The 24,491-nt window shown below is 47.5% G+C and overlaps 1 protein-coding gene across 1 annotated transcript in view; it reads left to right on the top strand.

Annotated features, from left to right (window-relative positions):
• Positions 1–6,713, top strand: part of CCNI (cyclin I) — a 59,286-nt gene extending 52,573 nt beyond the window's left edge. The window contains exons 6-7 of the mRNA XM_089676122.1: positions 3,123–3,353; positions 5,085–6,713. Of these exons, the coding sequence (XP_089532248.1) occupies positions 3,123–3,353; positions 5,085–5,540 (687 nt within the window). The 3' untranslated portion in view covers positions 5,541–6,713. The remainder of the gene's footprint in view (positions 1–3,122; positions 3,354–5,084) is intronic.
• Positions 6,714–24,491: the final 17,778 nt, after the last annotated feature.

Genomic DNA, 24,491 nt, shown 5'->3' with positions numbered 1-24,491 from the left:
AGTAGGCCATCCCCTAACTTGGCAGTCTGTGAGAGACAGGTCTCTGTATCAGTAGAAATGGGTAACAATCTAAAATGGAGTTTGATGTACTTAGCTGGCCTTGAGGTGATTTTTTTTTTTTTTTTTTTTTTCTTCACGGTAACTGTTTGTGGTCTTCAGATTGATCCCATTGAAGCCCCTTGGATTCTTAGCCCAGGCTGTACACAGGGTTTTGACTTGATTAAACCTCTCCCTGTTATACCACTAAGCCCTGTCATTCAGCTATAAAATACTGCACACTAAGAATGCTACTGACATTTTCTGAATGTATACTGTATATTGTATATCATCATACAGAATATACTCACACCTATGTACCCGGTATGAAAACAGCATGATTGTGGTTGCTGCTTGAAGATGTCACCATGCTAACCACAGGGTACCTTTTACATTTTACTTGTGTGATTGAATGTGATTGAAGTCCTCAAGCAATCATTTCAATGTAAGCAGCTAGCACACAGCAATGATTTCACATCAAACTGTCAGTATTCAATATACTGCTGCTATACTAATGATACAAAAGTATCCAGGTAAACTGTAAAGCCACGCTGAGCTTTCAGTTTAAATCCATTTTATACAATCCAGATGCAGCAAAAAAAAAAATCACCGATTAGCACACCCCCTATACAAAACACAAACCGTTAATACCATTTTGAAAATCCTTACCATTTAGGAATAACGTCTAATTGAATTTTCATAAGCAGGAAGTGAAAGGACGGACAGTGAGGCAGGCAGATCGGACACCTCTCCTCCTCGGAGTTTCAGCAGAGGGGCGGGTATCCCTGCCATGGGTGCAGAAGTCGGAGAGCTGGAGGGGTGGGCAGAGTATGCAGCAGGTCAGTGTGTAATCCCCGGACCCTGATGACAGCACTGCAGCTTCATGTAGTAGTTGGGGGGGGGGGGGGGGGGCGCAGAGAGAAAGAGGGGGGGGAGAAAGAGAGGGCAGAAAGAGGGGGGGGAGAAAGAGAGGGCAGAAAGAGGGGGGGGAGAAAGAGAGGGCAGAAAGAGGGGGGGGAGAAAGAGAAAGAGAGGGCAGAAAGAGGGGGGGGGAGAAAGAGAGAGGGGGGGAGAAAGAGAGGGCAGAAAGAGGGGGGGGAGAAAGAGAGAGAGGGGGGGAGAAAGAGAGGGCAGAGAGAGAGGGGGAAGAAAGAGAGGGCAGAGAGAGAGGGGGAAGAAAGAGAGGGCAGAAAGAGGGGGGGGGAGAAAGAGAGAGGGGGGGAGAAAGAGAGGGCAGAGAGAGGGGGGGAGAAAGAGAGGGCAGAAAGAGGGGGGGGGGAGAAAGAGAGAGGGGGGGAGAAAGAGAGGGCAGAAAGAGGGGGGGGGGGAGAAAGAGAGAGGGGGGGAGAAAGAGAGGGCAGAAAGAGGGGGGGGGAGAAAGAGAGAGGGGGGGAGAAAGAGAGGGCAGAAAGAGGGGGGGGAGAAAGAGAGAGAGGGGGGGAGAAAGAGAGGGCAGAGAGAGAGGGGGGGAGAAAGAGAGGGCAGAGAGAGAGGGGGAAGAAAGAGAGGGCAGAAAGAGGGGGGGGGGAGAAAGAGAGAGGGGGGGAGAAAGAGGGGGGGAGAAAGAGGGGGGGAGAAAGAGAGGGCAGAGAGAGGGGGGGAGAAAGAGAGGGCAGAGAGAGGGGGGGAGAAAGAGAGGGCAGAGAGAGGGGGGGAGAAAGAGAGGGCAGAGAGAGGGGGGGAGAAAGAGAGGGCAGAGAGAGGGGGGGAGAAAGAGAGGGCAGAGAGAGGGGGGGAGAAAGAGAGGGCAGAGAGAAAGGGGGGGGGGGGGGGGAAAGAGAGAGGGCAGAGAGAAAGGGGGGGGGGAAAGAGAGAGGGCAGAGAGAAAGGGGGGGGGGAAGAGAGAGGGCAGAGAGAAAGAGGGGGGGGGGAGAAAGAGAGGGCAGAGAGAGGGGGGGGAAGAGAGAGGGCAGAGAGAGGGGGGGGAAGAGAGAGGGCAGAGAGAAAGAGGGGGGGGGAAGAGAGAGGGCAGAGAGAAAGAGGGGGGGGAGAAAGAGAGAGGGCAGAGAGAAAGAGGGGGGGGGAGAAAGAGAGAGGGCAGAGAGAAAGAGGGGGGGGGGGAGAAAGAGAGAGGGCAGAGAGAAAGAGGGGGGGGGGGGAGAGTAGTCACCGCTCAAGGTTGGTCTCCACCTGCATCACCTCCACTGCACACTGGCCCTGTCGTAGCATCTGCCGCACATCTGATAAAATTACCTTTTTTTTGGACATCTTCAAAATAGACATTCTATGATGTACAAAAGAGGGAGCATAGCACTACAGCTAACACGTTTTACGCCGTCATCAGCGCTTAATCATAGGTGCTCTGCCAAGGAGGAGGAGTAACAGCATGGATCACATCATATCCTCCCCTCTCTCTGTAGTAAAAGGTAACTGCAGTTTCCATCAACCACAGGGAATTGTAGTAAATGTGGGCGGGTACACTAGGCCTGCACGTTTTGAATGTGTCTGAAAGTCTCGGTCCACCCACCACTGCAAGTGGGGCTGAATACATCACTGATTCATGGAGAGAGAACTACAGAAGGGATGTGCTAAGACCAGTGTCTGGGTGAATAGGAGGCATAGCAGCCACCGGTCTTACAAACAGGAAAACAAAGAGAATTATTGGTTTGATTTGAAAGTGAATAAGCTGTTTCAGAGCAACTACTGCATGAACTAGAAGATGGATGACTTATTCAGTGAAGGTAGGAAATCCGTAACAAGGACTTGTAAAGAAGTTTTTGCCCAGAGTTCTGCTTTAAAGGAGTGCAGTCTTACAGTTAATCATCTTTATGTCAGCCACATACTAAGTAGAAAAGCCTGTCCCCTGCCACCATTCTGTAAGAAGGACCCTTGCTATCTGTTCCAACAGTGGGATTTATGACCTATGCTGATTTGACAGGGGGTGTGTGTGACCCAGATGCATTTGTATCCTTTCTAACCATTGAAGGTCTCCCTCTGAATTTATGTTGTATAGTACAGTAAGGTTGTATAATAGAGTACAGTATACTTAAATGATATGTCTGCAATAGAGAATCCGATCATTATTATAATAGCTTTAGTGAGAGTGTACACCGATCTAGGCCTGACATTCTTCTTCTTTTATGCAGTTCCATGCCATAGCACTGACCAGCAGCCCTGAGATGTTAGACAGGATGCCAGAGATGAATCCGTCGCAGCATTTGGCACTGCTCACCCGCCAGCTTCTTCAGTGCATTGCTTCTCACCAGCTCCTGAAATTCAAGGGTTCCATGTTGGCATTGGCTGTCCTCAGCTTAGATATGGAAAGACAACTTCCTGACTGGCTGGGGCTTACCATCAAACTGCTTCAGACTGCACAGGTAGGTTACACATTCTGAGGTTTAAAAAGGAAATTCCACTTTCATTCAAAGTAACAGTGATCCCATTTTCCTAAGCCACTTGCCTGACCAAAACCTTGCTTTGGTAATCTGACACACTATTAGAAAAACTGCTAGCTTGTTTTACAATCAAATAAATGTTAAAATTGCAACTTAAAGTGGTATGAAGTCCCAAAACCAAAAATGTAATCTATTGCAGCTTACCAATCCTTAAATGGGGTGGTTTAAGTTTTTTCTTTTTTTCCCCTCTGTTTTCACCTGGTAATCTGGTCAGTTATACACACCTTGTATTAGAATGCCTACAATCTGCATAAAGGAGCACAGGGGCATCTTTGGACAGAAACATTGTCAGTCTGGGGTGAGGGGAGTGTTAGATGTACTAGTAGATTTGGATGCACTAAAAAATTTAAGCCAAACTCCAAATCACAGTTTATAAGCAGTTATAGCAAACCAAACAGTTTTGTTCCTTTTGAGACAAAGGTTTTACATTAATAAATAAAAGATGGTAATTGTAAGCACCCCTGTCAGTGGTAACTAGTTTGTCTCAACCCTCCAACAGAACAAGCCATCCTGCAAATGTAGCAGTTAAACAGACTTACTGGCCCAATCACCATATATAAATAAAGGATATAAAGCCCAAAAAAGAAAACTAATGCAGCCATCATTGGCTGCAATTGGTAAGTTGCAATATAATGTTTGCTTTAGGGTTTAATACCGTTTTAAGGCCTCGTGCACACAGGGTGTTTTGAATTTTTCCTCTGAATAGCTTTTACTCCTGGTAGGAAAAAGCGACTTTAAAAAATGTGCCAAAAGCCAGGTATTGCTCACACCTTTTTAGGCGTGTCTTACATTTGAGAACTAATGGATTCCATTGGCCACAATATTAAAATGTTTTGGCCATTAGAATGCAATAACACTAAAATGCGCAAGTCGTTTTTATGTTCTTTAGCTTCTCTCCTGAATGGGCTGTTGATGGGTATTTTTTTAGCCGGTTAATGCTTTTTTTCTAATATTCTTGTAAATGCCTATGTGTGCATTGACATATAGGCTGACATAAAGCTGCTTTTACAGGCTGAAAAGAAAAATGGCAAACGTCTGTAAAAGCTGCATTTTTTTTTTTTTTTTTTTTTTTTAAAGCCCTGTGTGCATGAGGCCGAATACTTTAGGGAGGTTGCACTGTTGAAAATGGCATGGGCTGATTGAGAGAACACAAGGAGCCATTTCTATTTATTGGTAGTGGAAAGCCTCTTTAAAATTACACGACAGTATACTATGTAGAAAAATGTACATCTTGTTGGCACTTAGGAAAGTAGTGCTAAATTTGGACAGTGTTTGACCACCTTTTAAAATCCTCTCTAATAGCAAAAACCTTTTAAGGTCCTTTTTAAACACCTTTTTGCTACCTGTAAAGCTCCTGGGCATGTGCACTATGTAGATTTTCACTGTAGCTCTTGGACTGCATCCATTGGCACATTGCATTATAGGATGTTCATGGGCATTCCAGTGCCCTTTTGGTGTCTGCTTTCAAGTTGTGTTGTGCACTGTGGCTGGCATCAAGTTTAATGAAACTAGAACTATAATGATTTATTTAAGGTGTGTTTTTTTTTTTTTTTTTTTTTTTAAATAGCGACACTGCAGTATTCTTGTTCTTTTACTAAGGTATCCCAACCATTGGGGATCTGTTTTTTTACAAGTTCTCTGATTTTCTTACAGATGGATAGCTCCCAGCTGTTTCGCTGTCGGGAAGAGGCAGCGCGGCACCTTTCTCCTCTGCAGGCTTCCTTGCCTCCCAATGCTGTATATGTCTACAGCCCCTCCAAGAGGACGCTGGTGAACTGCAACAGAGGAGAGTACCAATTCCGTCCCTCCCCTGTCCCAGGGCCAGCAGTCCACAAACAGGGTAAAAGCACACCAGGAGCTCTTATGAAGGGAGCAACTTTCTTCTACCAGCGGCTAGTAGCCCCGGCTGCCTGCAAGCAGGCGTCCACCAAGCGAAAAGTGGAGCAGATGGAAGTTGATGATTTCTATGATGGGATCAAGAGGCTATACAATGAAGATAGCACTACAGAGGTTGGGAGCATGGAGATTGCTGCATGCAATAGTGGCCTGTCTAGACAGGAGGGCAGCATATCCCCATGTCCCCAGTTACAAGCAGTGTCTGTCATGTGATAGCAGCCTTTCACACCTGTGAGTAAGATTCCTTTTGACACCCCTATATGCTGGGAGTTCCATCTTTCAGTGTGATACATTCCTGTCTCTTTAACAGGAATTGTGTTTAAGAACCATACAGATTGATATCCATTGTAGTAAAGGCCATACCAGCTCTGGACAGAGGTCTATGATTCCTGCCTGTTTTCTCATGCTGCTAATTCTAGTTCCATCTCTGTCATTATAATAAAAAAAAATATGAAAACAACACATAAAATGAAAACCTATTAAAAAAAAAAATCCAAAACACGTAAAAACAATAACAAAAAAAGTAGCAATATTGTTTAACTTCTTTAGTGTTGTCAGTTCCATTGTGTTTTGCTGGCGTATTGTATACTGTGCACCTTGACATTTTGTATTTGTGTGCGAGCATATTTCTATCTGGTGTTCTCGAGTTGCCCCTAAGCATTATCTTTTTATGTATGTCAAATTTTTTTTTCTTCCTGTGCTTCTGCTTTCTTGTGAAAACTGACTTTACACTAAAAATATTTTCATCCCTATCCAACGAACAGACAAAATGATAACCGTAAGTCCTATCAAGTAATTTAGTTGTGCTGTAGTAGTTGGAGAGCACTCTGCTCACTCGGCATTGTGTGAGTTTTAATCTGACACCTACTATACAGATTAATCGGAATTCGGTTTAATTAGTTCTAGAACTCTCATCTTTGCTTCTTGATCAATAGCAACTGGCCCTGCAGTGCAGTCACTCTGCTTGAAGTGGGTTGATGAGGTGTATGGTTTTTTTTTTTTTTTTCTTATTCACAAGTATGCACCTACCAGATGCTGTTTTAATCTTTTTGATACATTCACTTTTATTTGTTGTTTTAACAGTGCACCATGACTTAACCATGGCCAGTTTTAAAGAACATTAGAATCTTTTGTAGAAACATCAGGATTTTCGGTTTTTTGTTTTTTTTTTTTTTTTTTTCCCCCTGTGACAGCGTTATCTAGAATTCATAAATGCTGAAATAGTTTGTCCCAGCATGCATCCTTATTTTCTATTGTAAAGCTGTACTATTCATGACATCATACTTTGTAAAGATCTCTGATCAGTCTGGGGCAGGCATGGCCTATGGAATCTTTATTCCCATGTAAGTTTTTCCTGGTTGCAATAAAGAATTGCCCTAAATGTAACATCTTTTTTTGTTTATTTCGGTGTTTGTTAAACTTACTTTGTCTAGGTCTACGTTTTGTCCCTTAAAAACAGGAGTAAGAGGTCACATGAGGTGTGAGGGTTGCTCTTTAGTCAACTGATAGTCTTCATGTTTCTAAAACACAGATGTGAGAGTGAGGACTGGCAGCTGAAGAGGGAGCAACTGTCAGACCATGTGTGACCTTTTAACTCAAAGAACTGGCTTCAGAGCAAAGCTAAACACAGAAAAGCACATATTTTTCATACGCACACAATTCTAATTAAAGGCTGAATATATAAATTCTAGCACAAATTTGGAGTATTTCTTCGAGAATCACCAATAAGAAAATGTGAATTACTGATCATGTTGCTTTTAGTGGCGTTTCACAATGACGCGGTGCAAATCTGATGTGGTTCCAGTGTGATTTCTGCTGTGACAGGTGTGAATTCAATGCGATTTCTGAGGGGACTGGGCATAACAGAAGATTAAATTCATACCACACACGCACTAAACTTACGCAGGACCCTTTTTTGGACTGAATCACATTTGCACCGAATCTATACGAACAGCCTGCATTGGAAATAATGCTTTTGTAGATTACATGCGATTCTATGCTTTTCGGATCGCATCTGATCTGCATAGGATTCGCATCAGTTTGAACCGGCACTTAAATTAACCTTATTGTCTCACATATAAGGGTCATTTAGTAAACTGGAAGGAATCTATATCCTGTACTGACCAAAAAAGAACCTCCCAGTCTTGAAAATACTTGTGTCCCCAGTGTTGGAGTTTACTTGTTCTCATCCTAGAATAATTAGGAAGATATGGTTATTATTGAACATACCTTTTGTGGATACATGGAAAATGAATGAGTATTTGTTTCTTGTCCAGGAACTTAGAGACTGTTGGGTTATATTGCCGCCCATAAGAGGATTTGACACTTAAAAAAAAAGAAAAGGTCAGCCCAGTATAACCCCTCCTGTTCACAGCATGCTTTAGTTTCTTTCTAGTCTCCTAGGAGGATTGACATAGTTTCTCTGCACTGTGGAAAATATAACATATTTTGATAGCTTTTTAGCATTTTCCTGAATCAAGACTCCTACTTTATTGCTGTGCTGGTCTCTCTTCGCAGCTATCTGGATTGACCTTTCGCTAAGCCTTACACTGGAGTTCTGGACCCGGATCCACTGCATGGCAACACCATATCTGTATTGTACACCAAACCAAAAGGAAAAATCATCACAAACATAAGCATATTTTATTACAAAATGACTGATAAAATATCAAAAAGACCTATTACAGGTCATAAAAACAATGCCTGTACACAAACATCGATAGGTAAATGGGAAAATACCAACTGCTACATATCAGTCGCAGTAACCAACTTTTTTTGGGCTCACTTATAATTACAAGATTAGTAATCTGTGGAGAGAAGTCCTCATAGGTCAACATGTTTCTTGACTATCTTCTTCAGGGCACATGTAGGAAGATTGCACTGGTAATTCAGGTTTATAAATATAGCTAACATTCAGGAAACTCCTGGGGCAGACACGAGACAACAAGGTGCACAAGGAAAAGGTGGCAACCAGGAACCACTGTTAAGGGTAAATTCATTTTAGAAAAATGGCCCTAATATGTGGCATGATAAAAGATGAACTATCAGAGGATATGGTGGCTTCAGCAACACATATCACTGCTGTACAGTGATTAGATGTATAGACCCTGCAAAATGGGGATATGTGTTCCCCCTCCTGGCTAATCTAATCAGTAGTCTTTACAGCAGGGGTGTCCAAACTTTATTCAAAGAGGGCCAGATTGGATGAAGTGAACATGGTGGAGGGCCGAACATTTTTCCGAACATTCTTTGAACCATTACAATTAAATGCAAATAAATTATTTTATGCCAAGTTAATTGCAAACAACATACTTTTAATTTCATAACATTAAGATCAACTGACAGCTGAGTTTTCACAATGTATTGAAAATAAATTTAAAAAAAACTTACCTGCACTAATGTGAAGGGTGAAAAAGGTAGCTGGAGCTGAAGTCTCTGCTCGGCAGCCGGGAGGGGAAGAGAAACACACTTCACACTGGAAGCCCGGCCCTGACGTCACCGCCCTCTGTCGCTCTCAGCGCGGCGCAGTCACGCATGCGCACTGCTCTCAAGCAGAAGACTGTCTGCCACAGAAGGGAGGGCCGTGCGACAGCCGCATTTACACAGACCAGGGAGAACGTGCCGCAGTCAGGCATGCGTAATGCCCTCTGCTCTCAAGCAGAAGACTGTCTGCCATAGAAGGGAGGGCCACATTACACAGAACAGGGAGGGCTGTTGGAGGGCCGTATTAAACTGACCCCCGGGCCGTAAATGGCCCGCGGGCCGGACTTTGGACATGCCTGCTTTACAGTATGAGGAACCTGGTATATAAAAACTAATATTAAGGCACCTAAAGATCATGAAGTCCAACCACTGATATACACTGGGAATTACACCTCCATCTCACTAGTAAATTGCCTGTCTCAGGACCACATATCGAGAACCAAGAGCTCCTGTGGTATCCTGTTTTAACAAAACTTCAGCCTCCCCTGTAGATAATGCACCTCCGCAAACGCATGCGGCGTTTGCGGAGCGTTTGCGGAGCGTTAATAACGCTCCGCAAACGCCGGACCAACGCTTGCCAAACGCTATAGGGGCGTTTGCAAGCGTTGGCAAAACAACCTAGTGTGAACGAGCCCTTAGTGAAAAGCAAAGAATCCTAAATTAAGAATAGGTCTAGACAGTTGCCAACACTCTTGCCCTCTTGGTACTAGAAAATAGATGCGCCACCATTCCACAACACAATACCTGACATCTAAGCAACCAGTTAGCAGGATCTTGCACTACACATTTGCAAACCGTGACCATCAGAAATGTTCTATTTCCATTGCCACTAGAGAAAGGGTTACAGGTGATACTTTTGAGTTATCTGCTAGCCTTTGTTCTCCACTACCTAGCCTTGTGCTTAGTTTGGGATTCTTGTTCTCCCATAAGTACACTTCAAAAAAAAAAGTACACTTTGAATTTTTATTTTAAAATTCAAGATACAATAGCAGTCAATTTTTGATTAAGAATACTTATCTTAGTGAATCAGTCCCAATGTCTCCTGCAGTCTCTAGTAAGTATACAGCTTTGCAAAATGTTAGCATTCATCCAGTCAGGCATAATTTAGAATAAGAATTTATATTCTGCGTTCTTGACATATGAGTAACACTTTATTTCCCCAAAGAGTGCTTGAATGACATCTTAGAAGCCAGAATGCAGATTGGACACATTTCTGCATTTTGATTATGAAGAGGACGACAGTCAGACAGTTTTCCACATAACCACTATGCCCTCTGCTGGAGTCTGTTAGGAATTGTTGGTTGCACTGTGTATCACACTTATCCAGCTGCTAGTTGGCAGTAATTCTTTTTAGACTTCACTGCAGGAGGTTGTTATGCCTTTTATAATGCATGGTTAAAGACACCTAGGAAAATTGTTCTAGTATACTAATATCTTGTAGTATATTTTGTTGTTATTAAGGGAAGCAAATTTCTAATCTGAAATCTGCTGTCTTCCAGGAGACATGCTATGGGGAAATATGGAGTCTGTCATTATTCACCTTCCCTTATGACAATGCTGGTTGCACTTAATTAATGGCACTTAATTAATGGCTTTGATAGTTTCTGGGAATACAGCCTGTAGCTATTCAGATCAGAATTTCAGACTTGCCAATCTTTTGCTTGCTCCAGGTTTTCAGATGGCATTAAAAAAAACAGATGCAACAACAAAATAAAAATTTTTTATGAGATAAGCATCAGCAACCCCTGCATTTGTTTAGTGCAGATTTCTTTTCAGCAGTACCTGGTGATATTACCATATACAGCATTTCACCACTACATGACTGGTAAAACAGATTGGTCACCTTAACATCACATCTCAAAGAAACTGTTGACTCAAGGCTACATTCACCTTGGAAAAATAAATAAACATTTTTTTGCAGGTAAAAAAAAAATGTGCATTTTATTTTTTTCTCTAAGGAGGATTGCACCTATGATCAGCAGAGCAGGGGTGCAATCTCAGACTTCCGCAGACTTACAGGATAGTTGTCTGTCTGCACCTCGTATGGGCAGGCAGTTACTTGAGAGCAGGAAGATCAATGGACTATGAGAGCGCTCACCAGCAACCTCGTAGTTCATTGAGAACTACAAGCAGTCAGCCACAACGGCTGATGGTACAGTGCCTTGGAAAAGTAAAAGTATTCCTACCCCTTGAAATTTTCCACATTTTGTTAGGTTGCAACCAAAAATGTAAATGTATTTTATTGGGATTTTATGTGATAGACCAACACAAAGTGGCACATAATTGTGAAGTTGAAGGAAAATGATAAATGGTTTTAAAATTTTTATACAACAAATATTTGAAAAGTGTAGCATTTGTATCCAGCCCCCCTGAGTCAGTACTTTGTAGAACCACCTTTCGCTGCAATTACAGGTGCAAGTCGTTTTGGGGATGTCTATACCAGCTTTGCAATTTTAGAGAGGGACATTTTTGCCCATTCTTATTTGCAAAATTGCTCATGCTCTGTTAGATTGGATAGATATCATCTGTGAACAGCAATTTTCAAGTCTTTCCACAGATTTTCAATTGGATTTAGGTCTGGACTTTGACTGGGCTATTCTAACACATGAATATGCTTTGATCTAAACCATTCCATTGTAGCTCTGGCTGTATGTTTAGGGTTGTTGTCCTGCTGGAAGGTGAACCTCTGCCCTAGTCTCAAGCCTTTTGCAGACTCTAAAAGGTTTTCTTCTAAGTTTGCCCTGTATTTACCTCCATCCGTCTTCCCATCAACTCTGACCAGCTTCCCTGTCCCTGCTGAAGTAAAGCATTTCAACAACATGATGCTGCCACCACTATGTTTCACAATGGGATTTTCAGGGTGATGTGCAATGTTAGTTTTCCACCACAAATAATGTTTTGCTTTTAGGCCAAAAAGTTCAATTCTGGTCTCATCTGACCAGAGCACTTTCTTCCCCATGTTTGCTGTGTTCCCCACATGGCTTCTCGCAAACTGAAAATGGGAATTCTTATGGCTTTCTTTCAACAATGGCTTTCTTCTTGCCCCTCTTCCATAAAGGCCAGATTTGTAGAGTACATGACTAATTGTTCTGTGGACAGATTCTCCCACCTGAGCTGTGGATCTCTGCAGCTGCTCCAGGGTTACCATGGACCTCTTGGCTGCTTTTCCGATTAATGTTGTCCTTGCCTGCCTTGTCTGTTTTTTTTTTTTAGGTGGACAGCTGTGTCTTGGTAGGTGTGCAGTTGTGCCATACTCTTTCCATTTTCAGATGATGGATTCAACAGTGCTCTGTGAGATGTTCAAAGTTTGGGATATTTTTTTTTATAGTCTAACTCTGCTTTAAACTTTTCCACAACTTTATCCCTGACCTGTCTGGTGTGTTCCTTTGCCTCCATGATGCTGTTTGTTCACTAATGTTCTCTACAAACCTCTGAGGGGCTTCACAGAACAGCTGTATTTATACTGAGATTAATTTACGTACAGGTGGACTCTATTTACTAATTAGGCAATTGGTTCCACTAGATTTTAGTTAGGGGTATCAGAGTAAAGGGGCTGAATACAAATGCACGCCACAGTTTTCAGATATTTATTTGTAAAAAAATGTTGAAAACCATTTATCATTTTCCTTCCACTTCACAATTATGTGCCACTTTTGTGTTGGTCTATCACATAAAATCTCCAAAAAATACTATTACATTTTTGGTTGTAATGTGACAAAATGTGGAAAATTTTAAGGGGTATGAATATTTTTTCAAGGCACTGTACTTGTAGTCTATCCATCCACTGGAAACTGTGAATGAATGATGCGGCCGTGTGGGCGGAGCCCCGCATGGGCACACTGTTTTCAAATTGTGACAGCGGGTGTGGGAATAGTATCCACAGGGAGGAGTGGGATTGGTGGGGAGAGGCTGCACATGCTGGAACATGTTACATGTTCCACCCTAAAAATAGGAGGAACATGTAACATGTTCCAAAGGTGAACTTGTCCTTCAAACACAGATATTTTATCCAAATAAGACTTAAAGGGCAGCTCCACTCAGGTTTGCACATTAGACATTTATATGAAGAACAGCTAAAAAAAAAAAATCAGGCTTAGGCCCCTTTCACACTGGTGTGCTTTTGCCACATTTTCCCAGGATGAAAAAGAGCATGAAAACTATTCCCCCATAAAACCTTATGTAACTCTTCACACTGCAGGTGCGCTATATTTTTAAAAGTCCTGCATGTTGCATTTGTGCCAAAAAGGCACCTTCTATTGTATGTCAATGGGAATGCATTAAACGCACATCAGCATGAAAAGGCCCTCACACTTTTGTATATAGATCCTCTTTGTTGATAGATTTATGCAATTAAACACTTCTGTTAAAATTAGAGCCAGTAGCCTAAAAATGTAAGGACCAAAAATCATACCCCATTGAAGCTTGGCCTGTTATATTAAAACACTCCCCAAGTCGAGTGTGAAATCTTTCTTGACACCATTGTAGAGTAAATTATTATTTGGGCCTAGCTGGCTTAAATTTACTATTTACTGCACTGTGTGCTTGTTGGACATGCTGTATTAACTGCATGTAGCCTCAGATACCTACAGTATGCAGCACTGTGTTCCAGCAGTGGGACAGGAACCTCCCATCACCCTCCAAGAACAAAATAGGGTCAGCTTGAGTGCTGCTCTGCCATTGACAGGAAGTTTCATATTCTATGAATGAATACAAAACTTCCGCTGACTGAATGACAAGGGAGGATTGTGACGGGCGCGGCGTCAGACCCCAGCCCTTCTCACCAAACTCGTGACCAAAGGACTAGCCAATCTAAAACCGCGATGTCATGTGCGTAACAATGCCACACCCAGCTGCACCCTGCACACCGATTTTCCAGCTAATTGGACCACAATCGACGTACCGGCAGCCTGAATGCGATTGTTACTGGGTCAGGTTAATTACGCAATTAACCCTTCACACTGCCACCACCTCCTTTTTATACAGAGAAAGAGGAAACTCAGCAATACACTAGGATGATTGGTTAACTGTCAGTATCCCGCTATCTCTACAGACCGGTTATACAGAGGGTTAAATACTCATAGTAGCGCTCTTCAGCGGCAGGGATTTGTAAGTTACATTCAGGAGCTATAGAAACAGTTCAACTTTTAGAAAGTAAGATTTTTTACCAAAAGGTTGAAAGGGTGCAGTAAAAATATTTACAGAAAGAAGATGTGACCAATAAATATATATATATATATATATATATATATATATACACACACACACAGAGCACAACAGCACAGCAAACAGATAACAGAAAGAAGTGTAGGTAAATAAGTACTTGCCAAATAAATGCCTGGGGTTTCAAGTCTGATGAGCTAAAAAGGGATTTCTGGTCTCGCACTCAGTTTCGTTGGTACAGCGCGATTCTCCTTTGCACTCGGTTTGCTAGATGGTAAAAACGCCGAAAGTCCTCACTTCTCTGACTACACACAAAACACAACAGCTTCTTTTTCCTACCCAAAATCAACTGGTATCTTCCTACAACGGACAAACCAATACCTTATTTGGCAAGAGGATTGTATAGACAGCCCCTTAGCAAGGTACGCTGAACGCATTCCTGAGGGAGGGGGGAAATTGGAGGAGAGAGACTGATTTGTTTTGGGGAGAGATACCAAAATGTAGATGCTTGGAGCAGAATGGATGACTGTGCCCATCTCTTTGTTCATGATTGTTACACTTCCCCCTCAGGTGGTTGTATGGGAGGGGATGGCAATTTCCCTCCTGACGCAACTGACTTCTGCCAGTTCGACCTGTCTCGATAACCCATCAGCATTGCCATGGGTGCTGCCCTTCTTATGCTGTATGGTGAAATCGTATTGCTGAAGAATTAGGCTCCACCAAAGTAGTTTGCCATTCTCCCCAGCAACACGGTTTATCCAGCTCAAAGGATTGTGATCGGTGATCACTGTGAAGTGCCGCCCATACAGATACATTTGTAACTTCTGGAGCGCCCACACGATTGCAAAACACTCCTTTTCAATTGTGGCATATGCTACCTCCCTGGGAAGCAACTTGTGGCTTAGGTAGAGGATGGGATGTTCCTCTCCTGCACCATCCACCTGGTTCAGGACTGCACCCAATCCATAGGCAGAGGCATCTGTCTGCACTAGGTAACGGCGGGAGAAGTCTGGAGCCTGTAGCACAGGGGCACTGGCCAGCGCCTCCTCCAAGCCCTGAAAGGCCTTCTCACAATCGGGTGTCCAAGACACCACCTTGGGTAGTTTCTTGGTCAGGTCAATCAAAGGTTTCGCCAGGCTACTGTAGTTACATACAAATTTCCTATAGTAACCGGCTGTCCCCAGGAATGACATGACCTGTTTCTTGGTTTGCGGGGTAGGCCAGGCCAGGATGGGCTCCACCTTCCCGGTTTCGGGCCTCAGAGTGCCTCCTCCTACCTGGTGTCCCAAGTACTGGACATCTGTCATGCCTATCTGACACTTACTGGGTTTGACAGTCAGATTGGCAGCTGTCAGTTTGTCCAAAACCTGTGACAGATGCACCAGATGTTCTTCCCAGGTGGGGCTGAACACGGCGATGTCGTCCAGGTAGGCCACTGCAAATTGTTCCAGCCCCTCCAGCAAGTCGTTCATGACCCTCTGGAAGGTAGCTGGTGCATTCTTCATCCCAAAGGGCATGACCGTGAATTCAAACAAGCCTAATGGGGTGATGAAGACAGACTTTTCCCGGGCCTCAGGCGCCAGAGGAATTTGCCAGTACCCCCTGCTCAGATCCATGATTGTGATATATCGGGCAGCAGCCAGCCTATCCAGCAATTCAGCGATCCGGGGCATGGGGTAGGCGTCTGCAGTGGTGATGGCGTTCAGTTTCTGATAGTCCACACAGAACCTGGTCGTCCGGTTCTTTTTGGGGACCAGGACTACAGGAGATGCCCAGGCACTGTGGGACTTCTGAGTCACCCCCAACTGCAGCATTTTCTCCACCTCCTTTTTCATATCAGCCAGCACCTCTAAAGAGACGCAATAGGCTGATTGTTTAATAGGAGGATGGGCCCCTGTGTCTACTTTGGGGGCAGCGAAGTGTGTTCTCCCAGGCTTCCCAGTAAACCTACTCCCATATACTGCCAGCACTCTCTCCAGCCCAGGTACCTGGGTGGAGGTAAGGAGGGGGATGATCGGGAGGGCTGAATCCACTTCCCTAGTGTCTGCGAGTAGGTCTAGGAGGGGGTCAGCCTCCTCGGGCTCCTGTTGGCTGCAGACTGGCATGACATAGGCCGTAAGTTCATGGTGTGCTTTGATCATATTAACATGGAAGGCCTTCTGCCGTCTGCTCCCTTCCCCCAACCTGACCAGATAGGTCACATTGTTCAGGCGCTGGGTGATGGGGTACGGGCCTTCCCAGGCAGCCTGCAGTTTGTTCTGCCACAAGGGGAGCAGAACATACACCTGCTGCCCAACGTTGTATGTCCGCTCCCTGGCATTATGGTCATACCAACGCTTCTGCCTGGGCAATATTTTCCCGTACCATCCCCACCAGCGTCTCCATTTTTTCCCTGAATTTGAGCACATAATCCACCACATCCACTGAGGGTCGACAATTATGCCCTCCCAGGTCTCACGGATTAGGTCCAGAGGCCCTCTCACCCTCCACCCGTACAAAAGTTCCAAGGGCGAAAACCTGGTGGACTCCTGAGGCACCTTTCTGTAAGCGAATAACAGATGAGGCAGATATCGTTCCCAGTCCTTCCCCTGGGACTCCACAAAGGTTCACAACATTTGTTTCAAGGTGCCATTGAAACGCTCGCACAAGCCATTTGTTTGTGGATGGTAAGGACTGGCCATGATGTGCGTAATCTGTATCTTCTGACAGAGAGCTTGTATCAGGCCTAACACAAACTGGGGCCCTTGATCGCTAATGAGCTCGGCCGGAAACCCCACTCTGGTGAAGATCCCTAGCAAAGCATCCGCAACCTTGTCCGCCCGCAGGGAGGAGAGAGCCACAGCTTCGGTATACCAGGTGGCATAGTCAACCACTGTCAGGATATAACGTTTGCCTGAGCTGCTAGGGATGGCTAGAGGCCCCACGATGTCTACTGCCACCCTCTTAAAAGGTTCGTCAATCACAGGCAAAGGTTGCAATGAGGCCCTGTGCATCTCCCCTGCCAACTCGCTGGCAGGTAACACAGGACCGCCAGTAATCCGCTATGTCCGTGAGCATGGTGGGCCAAAAGAATTTATGAACCAATCGGGCTCTTGTCTTAGTGATCCCTAGGTGCCCTGCCACAGGAATTTCATGAGCCACTTTCAGCAGCTGTCCCCTAAAGGAATGAGGCATGACAAGCTGTCTCCTACCAATGTCAGCCCCCCTCCCCTCGGTGGGCAAGCCCTCCCTATACAGCCTTCTCTGTTCCCAGTAAATCTTTTGTTTGTCATTCTCTGCACGGGGGCGATGAGCCAGACTTCTGATCTGCTCTAGGGTCTGGTCTGTCTGCAGTGTGGCCTCAAAGGTGGAACTACAGGTCCCAGCCAGCGGTCCTGTAGCAAACAATGACAGCTGCGGAGACTCCATGGAGGCAGAGTCCACTGGGTCAGAACAAGGGGAGAGGTCAGGGACATCCTCCTGCTGTTCGGAGACCAGAGCCTGGGCCTCAGCCGCCCACTTGTATTGGTAATACCTCATTAGTATCATCATCATTATCATTATCAGTATTAGAGATGAGCGAAGTATTCAAAAATTCGATTCGACTGATTCGGCGAATTCGTGGAAAAATTTCGATTCGAGTCGAATATATTCGCTGTGAATTTAACTTAAAAAAGGGTGTTTCTAGGCTTCAGAGAGACTTAATATTAGTGCAGAACACTGTACATTTAATTTAAATGCCCTTGGAGTCTGCTGGGGAAGAGAAATAATACTGTCAGTCAGTATGACATGCAGATGAGTGCCGTCGATCTTAGAATCACCGCACACTTCACTCATTTGGGCAGTCACGGGGCCAAAACCAGAGTGTGGAGCCACAGTGTGGCGGTGAAGGCAGCAGCAATGGGAGGCCATACAGCACCCTATGACAAAAATGGAAACCACCAGCAGTGTGAGGAGACCTGAAAGTGGCACATGGCAGAGTGTGGCGATAGAGACAGCAGCAATGGGAGGCCGTACAGGGACCCATGACACACTCTGGACCTGGCAGCAGCATGAGGAGGCGGTACAGGGGCCCATGACAGATTACGGGCCTGGCAGCAGCATGAGGAGTCGGTACGGGGGCCCATGGCAGATTACGGGCCTGGCAGCAGCAATGGGAGGCCGTACAGGGACCCATGACACACTCTGGACCTGGCAGCAGCATGGGGAGGCGGTACAGGGGCCCATGACAGATTACGGGCCTGGCAGCAGCATGAGGAGTCGGTAAGGGGGCCCATGACACACTCTGGACCTGGCAGCAGCATGAGGAGGCGGTACAGGGGCGCATGACAGATTACGAGCCTGGCAGCAGCAACTTGGACAGGAGGACGTTCAGCTTCTGCACCGTCGGGTGCGTGCTCGCAAACTGTTGTCTCTTGGAAACGGATTCCAAGAAAGACTGCTGACGGAATCCGTGAAGAGGAGTAGCAGGAGAAGGAGCATCTGAACGAGCGGAATATGCCAACAAGCGACAACAGGGGCCCATGACAGATTACGGGCCTGGCAGCAGCATGAGGAGTCGGTACGGGGGCCCATGGCAGATTAGGGGCCTGGCAGCAGCTATGGGAGGCCCGTAATCTGCCAGCACCCTATGACAAAAAATGGAACCCACCAGCAGTGTGAGGAGACCTGAAAGTGGCACATGGCAGAGTGTGGCGATGGAGACAGCAGCAATGGGAGGCCGTACAGGGACCCATGAGAGACTCTGGACTTGGCAGCAGCATGAGGAGGCGGTATAGGGGCCCATGGCAGATTAGGGGCTTGGCAGCAGCTATGGGAGGCCCGTAATCTGCCAGCACCCTATGACAAAAAATGGAACACACCAGCAGTGTGAGGAGACCTGAAAGTGGCACATGTTTGGGGCATGATTCATGGCGGATTTAGTCAGTTGTGTCAGGAACTGGTGGTTTGAAATCCAGACTAATCCACGCCTGATTCATTTTCACAAACGTGAGTCTCTCCACACTTTGGGTGGACAGTCGTGTCCTCCGCGGAGTTGCAATACCTCCTGCCGCACTAAACACGCGCTCCGATGCCACGCTACTGGCCGGGCATGACAGCCTTTCAAGGGCAAATTCAGCTAGTTGGGGCCAAAGGTCGTTTCGTTGCCCAGTAGTCAAGGGGATTGTCTACCTCGGTTGGCAGGGTGCTGTCCAAGTAGGCCTAAGCCTGTTGTTTGAGGCCCTGCTCCAGGTCCACCTGATGCTGCTGCTGCTGCTGCTGCGGCTGGTTAGTTGTTTCCTCACTGCGCTGGTGAAGAAAGCTACTCATCATCGACTGCAGACTGAGGCAGCCGCTGCTGGTGGAGCTGCCACTGCTCCTACCACCCCACCCCTCCCCTGCTGCCGTGGCAGCGGAACGCGAGCGCACAGGGCCCACAGTGTCTGAGGATGGACGTTGGCGCAGACAGGCAGAGACCAGCTGACTACATAGGTGGTTTTTATAGTACGTTATTTTGGCCTCCCTCTCAGCAGGTGTGAAAAAGGCCACCATTTTTGAACGGTAGCGAGGGTCCAACAAGGTGGACAGCCAAAAGTCATCCCTCTGTCTGATGGTTATTATTCGGCTGTCGCTACGCAAGCAAGCGAGCATGCTATGGGCCATTTGTGCCAAGGAATGCGAGGGACTCCCTGCCTCCATCTCCACAGCATACTGCCACGGTGCGTCTGGGTCCTCTGTCTCCTCTTCCTCCTCCTCTACCAGATGCTCCTGCTCCTCCACTCCTGTCCGCTGAGTGGAAAAACCACCCATTTCACTCAATAATTCCTGAGCACCAATGTCCTCCTCTACCTCCTCCTCTTCTTCCTGTCCTGCCCCCACAGGGGTCATGTGGCGTTGAGATCTGTGCGCCACGTCTACCGCACCCTGACCAGCCATTGTTAACAGCATTTGTTCCAGGACGTGCAACAGAGGAATGACGTCGTTCATCCCATAGTCCTGCCGACTCACGAATAGCGTGGCCTCCTCAAAGGGCCTGAGCAAGCGCAGGTGTCACGCATGAGCTGCCAATGGCTGACATCTAAGTTACACAGGGAGTACCTTTATCCGCTTTTAACATCAGGAAATCTGTGATGGCCTTTTGCTGTTCGTAAAGGCGGTCTAACATATGTAGGGTTGAATTCCACCTTGTTGCAACGTCACAGCATGAGGAGTCGGTATAGGGGCCCATGGCAGATTAGGGGCCTGGCAGCAGCTATAGGAGGCCCGTAATCTGCCAGCACCCTATGTCAAAAAATTCAACACACCAGCAGTGTGAAGAGACCTGAAAGTGGCACATGGCAGAGTGTGGCGATGGAGACAGCAGCAATGGGAGGCCGTACAGGGACCAATGACAGACTCTGGACTTGGCAGCAGCATGAGGAGGCGGTATAGGGGCCCATGGCAGATTAGGGGCCTGGCAGCAGCTATGGGAGGCCCGTAATCTGCCAGCACCCTATGTCAAAAAATTCAACACACCAGCAGTGTGAGGAGACCTGAAAGTGGCACATGGCAGAGTGTGGCGATGGAGACAGCAGCAATGGGAGGCCGTACAGGGACCCATTAGAGACTCTGGACTTGGCAGCAGCATGAGGAGGCGGTATAGGGGCCCATGGCAGATTAGGGGCCTGGCAGCAGCTATGGGAGGCCCGTAATCTGCCAGCACCCTATGTCAAAAAATTCAACACACCAGCAGTGTGAGGAGACCTGAAAGTGGCACATGGCAGAGTGTGGCGATGGAGACAGCAGCAATGGGAGGCCGTACAGAGACCCATGAGAGACTCTGGACCTGGCAGCAGCATGAGGAGGCGGTATATAGGGGCCTATGGCAGATTAGGGGCCTGGCAGCAGCTATAGGAGGCCCGTAATCTGCCAGCACCCTATGTCAAAAAATTCAACACACCAGCAGTGTGTGAGGAGACCTGAAAGTGGCACATGGCAGAGTGTGGCGATGGAGACAGCAGCAATGGGAGGCCGTACAGGGACCCATGAGAGACTCTGGACCTGGCAGCAGCATGAGGAGGCGGTATATAGGGGCCTATGGCAGATTAGGGGCCTGGCAGCAGCTATAGGAGGCCCGTAATCTGCCAGCACCCTATGTCAAAAAATTCAACACACCAGCAGTGTGTGAGGAGACCTGAAAGTGGCACATGGCAGAGTGTGGCGATGGAGACAGCAGCAATAGGAGGCCGTACAGGGACCCATGACAGACTCTGGACTTGGCAGCAGCATGAGGAGGCGGTATATAGGGGCCTATGGCAGATTAGGGGCCTGGCAGCAGCTATGGGAGGCCCGTAATCTGCCAGCACCCTATGTCAAAAAATTGAACACACCAGCAGTGTGAGGAGACCTGAAAGTGGCACATGGCAGAGTGTGGCGATGGAGACAGCAGCAATGGGAGGCCGTACAGGGACCCATGAGAGACTCTGGACCTGGCAGCAGCATGAGGAGGCGGTATATAGGGGCCTATGGCAGATTAGGGGCCTGGCAGCAGCTATAGGAGACCCGTAATCTACCAGCACCCTATGTCAAAAAATTCAACACACCAGCAGTGTGTGAGGAGACCTGAAAGTGGCACATGGCAGAGTGTGGCGATGGAGACAGCAGCAATGGGAGGCCGTACAGGGACCCATGACAGACTCTGGACCTGGCAGCAGCATGAGGAGGCGGTATATAGGGGCCTATGGCAGATTAGGGGCCTGGCAGCAGCTATAGGAGGCCCGTAATCTGCCAGCACCCTATGTCAAAAAATTCAACACACCAGCAGTGTGTGAGGAGACCTGAAAGTGGCACATGGCAGAGTGTGGCGATGGAGACAGCAGCAATGGGAGGCCGTACAGGGACCCATGACAGACTCTGGACTTGGCAGCAGCATGAGGAGGCGGTATATAGGGGCCTATGGCAGATTAGGGGCCTGGCAGCAGCTATGGGAGGCCCGTAATCTGCCAGCACCCTATGTCAAAAAATTCAACACACCAGCAGTGTGTGAGGAGACCTGAAAGTGGCACATGGCAGAGTGTGGCGATGGCGACAGCAGCAATGGGAGGCCGTACAGGGACCCATGAGAGACTCTGGACCTGGCAGCAGCATGAGGAGGCGGTATATAGGGGCCTATGGCAGATTAGGGGCCTGGCAGCAGCTATAGGAGGCCCGTAATCTGCCAGCACCCTATGTCAAAAAATTCAACACACCAGCAGTGTGAGGAGACCTGAAAGTGGCACATGGCAGAGTGTGGCGATGGAGACAGCAGCAATGGGAGGCCGTACAGGGACCCATGAGAGACTCTGGACCTGGCAGCAGCATGAGGAGGCGGTATATAGGGGCCTATGGCAGATTAGGGGCCTGGCAGCAGCTATGGAAGGCCCGTAATCTGCCAGCACCCTATGTCAAAAAATTGAACACACCAGCAGTGTGTGAGGAGACCTGAAAGTGGCACATGGCAGAGCGTGGCGATGGAGACAGCAGCAATGGGAGGCCGTACAGGGACCCATGACAGACTCTGGACTTGGCATCAGCATGAGGAGGCGGTATATAGGGGCCTATGGCAGATTAGGGGCCTGGCAGCAGCTATAGGAGGCCCGTAATCTGCCAGCACCCTATGTCAAAAAATTCAACACACCAGCAGTGTGTGAGGAGACCTGAAAGTGGCACATGGCAGAGTGTGGCGATGGAGACAGCAGCAATGGGAGGCCATACAGGGACCCATGAGAGACTCTGGACCTGGCAGCAGCATGAGGAGGCGGTATATAGGGGCCTATGGCAGATTAGGGGCCTGGCAGCAGCTATGGGAGGCCTGTAATCTGCCAGCACCCTATGTCAAAAAATTCAACACACCAGCAGTGTGAAGAGACCTGAAAGTGGCACATGGCAGAGTGTGGCGATGGAGACAGCAGCAATGGGAGGCCGTACAGGGACCCATGACAGACTCTGGACTTGGCAGCAGCATGAGGAGGCGGTATATAGGGGCCTATGGCAGATTAGGGGCTTGGCAGCAGCTATGGGAGGCCCGTAATCTGCCAGCACCCTATGTCAAAAAATTCAACACACCAGCAGTGTGAAGAGACCTGAAAGTGGCACATGGCAGAGTGTGGCGATGGAGACAGCAGCAATGGGAGGCCGTACAGGGACCCATGACAGACTCTGGACTTGGCAGCAGCATGAGGAGGCGGTATATAGGGGCCTATGGCAGATTAGGGGCCTGGCAGCAGCTATAGGAGGCCCGTAATCTGCCAGCACCCTATGTCAAAAAATTCAACACACCAGCAGTGTGTGAGGAGACCTGAAAGTGGCACATGGCAGAGTGTGGCGATGGAGACAGCAGCAATGGGAGGCCGTACAGGGACCCATGAGAGACTCTGGACCTGGCAGCAGCATGAGGAGGCGGTATATAGGGGCCTATGGCAGATTAGGGGCCTGGCAGCAGCTATGGGAGGCCCGTAATCTGCCAGCACCCTATGTCAAAAAATTCAACACACCAGCAGTGTGAAGAGACCTGAAAGTGGCACATGGCAGAGTGTGGCGATGGAGACAGCAGCAATGGGAGGCCATACAGGGACCCATGACAGACTCTGGACTTGGCAGCAGCATGAGGAGGCGGTATATAGGGGCCTATGGCAGATTAGGGGCCTGGCAGCAGCTATAGGAGGCCCGTAATCTGCCAGCACCCTATGTCAAAAAATTCAACACACCAGCAGTGTGTGAGGAGACCTGAAAGTGGCACATGGCAGAGTGTGGCGATGGAGACAGCAGCAATGGGAGGCCGTACAGGGACCCATGACAGACTCTGGACCTGGCAGCAGCATGAGGAGGCGGTATAGAGGGGCCTATGGCAGATTAGGGGCCTGGCAGCAGCTATAGGAGGCCCGTAATCTGCCAGCACCCTATGTCAAAAAATTCAACACACCAGCAGTGTGTAAGGAGACCTGAAAGTGGCACATGGCAGAGTGTGGCGATGGAGACAGCAGCAATGGGAGGCCGTACAGGGACCCATGACAGACTCTGGACTTGGCAGCAGCATGAGGAGGCGGTATATAGGGGCCTATGGCAGATTAGGGGCCTGGCAGCAGCTATGGGAGGCCCGTAATCTGCCAGCACCCTATGTCAAAAAATTCAACACACCAGCAGTGTGTGAGGAGACCTGAAAGTGGCACATGGCAGAGTGTGGCGATGGCGACAGCAGCAATGGGAGGCCGTACAGGGACCCATGAGAGACTCTGGACCTGGCAGCAGCATGAGGAGGCGGTATATAGGGGCCTATGGCAGATTAGGGGCCTGGCAGCAGCTATAGGAGGCCCGTAATCTGCCAGCACCCTATGTCAAAAAATTCAACACACCAGCAGTGTGAGGAGACCTGAAAGTGGCACATGGCAGAGTGTGGCGATGGCGACAGCAGCAATGGGAGGCCGTACAGGGACCCATGAGAGACTCTGGACCTGGCAGCAGCATGAGGAGGCGGTATATAGGGGCCTATGGCAGATTAGGTGCCTGGCAGCAGCTATAGGAGGCCCGTAATCTGCCAGCACCCTA

The sequence above is a fragment of the Staurois parvus genome, unplaced genomic scaffold, assembly GCF_062004578.1.
Source record: "Staurois parvus isolate SC_StPar_1 unplaced genomic scaffold, SC_StPar_1.0 ptg000013l, whole genome shotgun sequence".
Taxonomy (NCBI): domain Eukaryota; kingdom Metazoa; phylum Chordata; class Amphibia; order Anura; family Ranidae; genus Staurois; species Staurois parvus.
The sequence above is the reverse complement of the archived record's forward strand: the minus strand, read 5'-3'. Positions and strand labels throughout refer to the sequence as shown.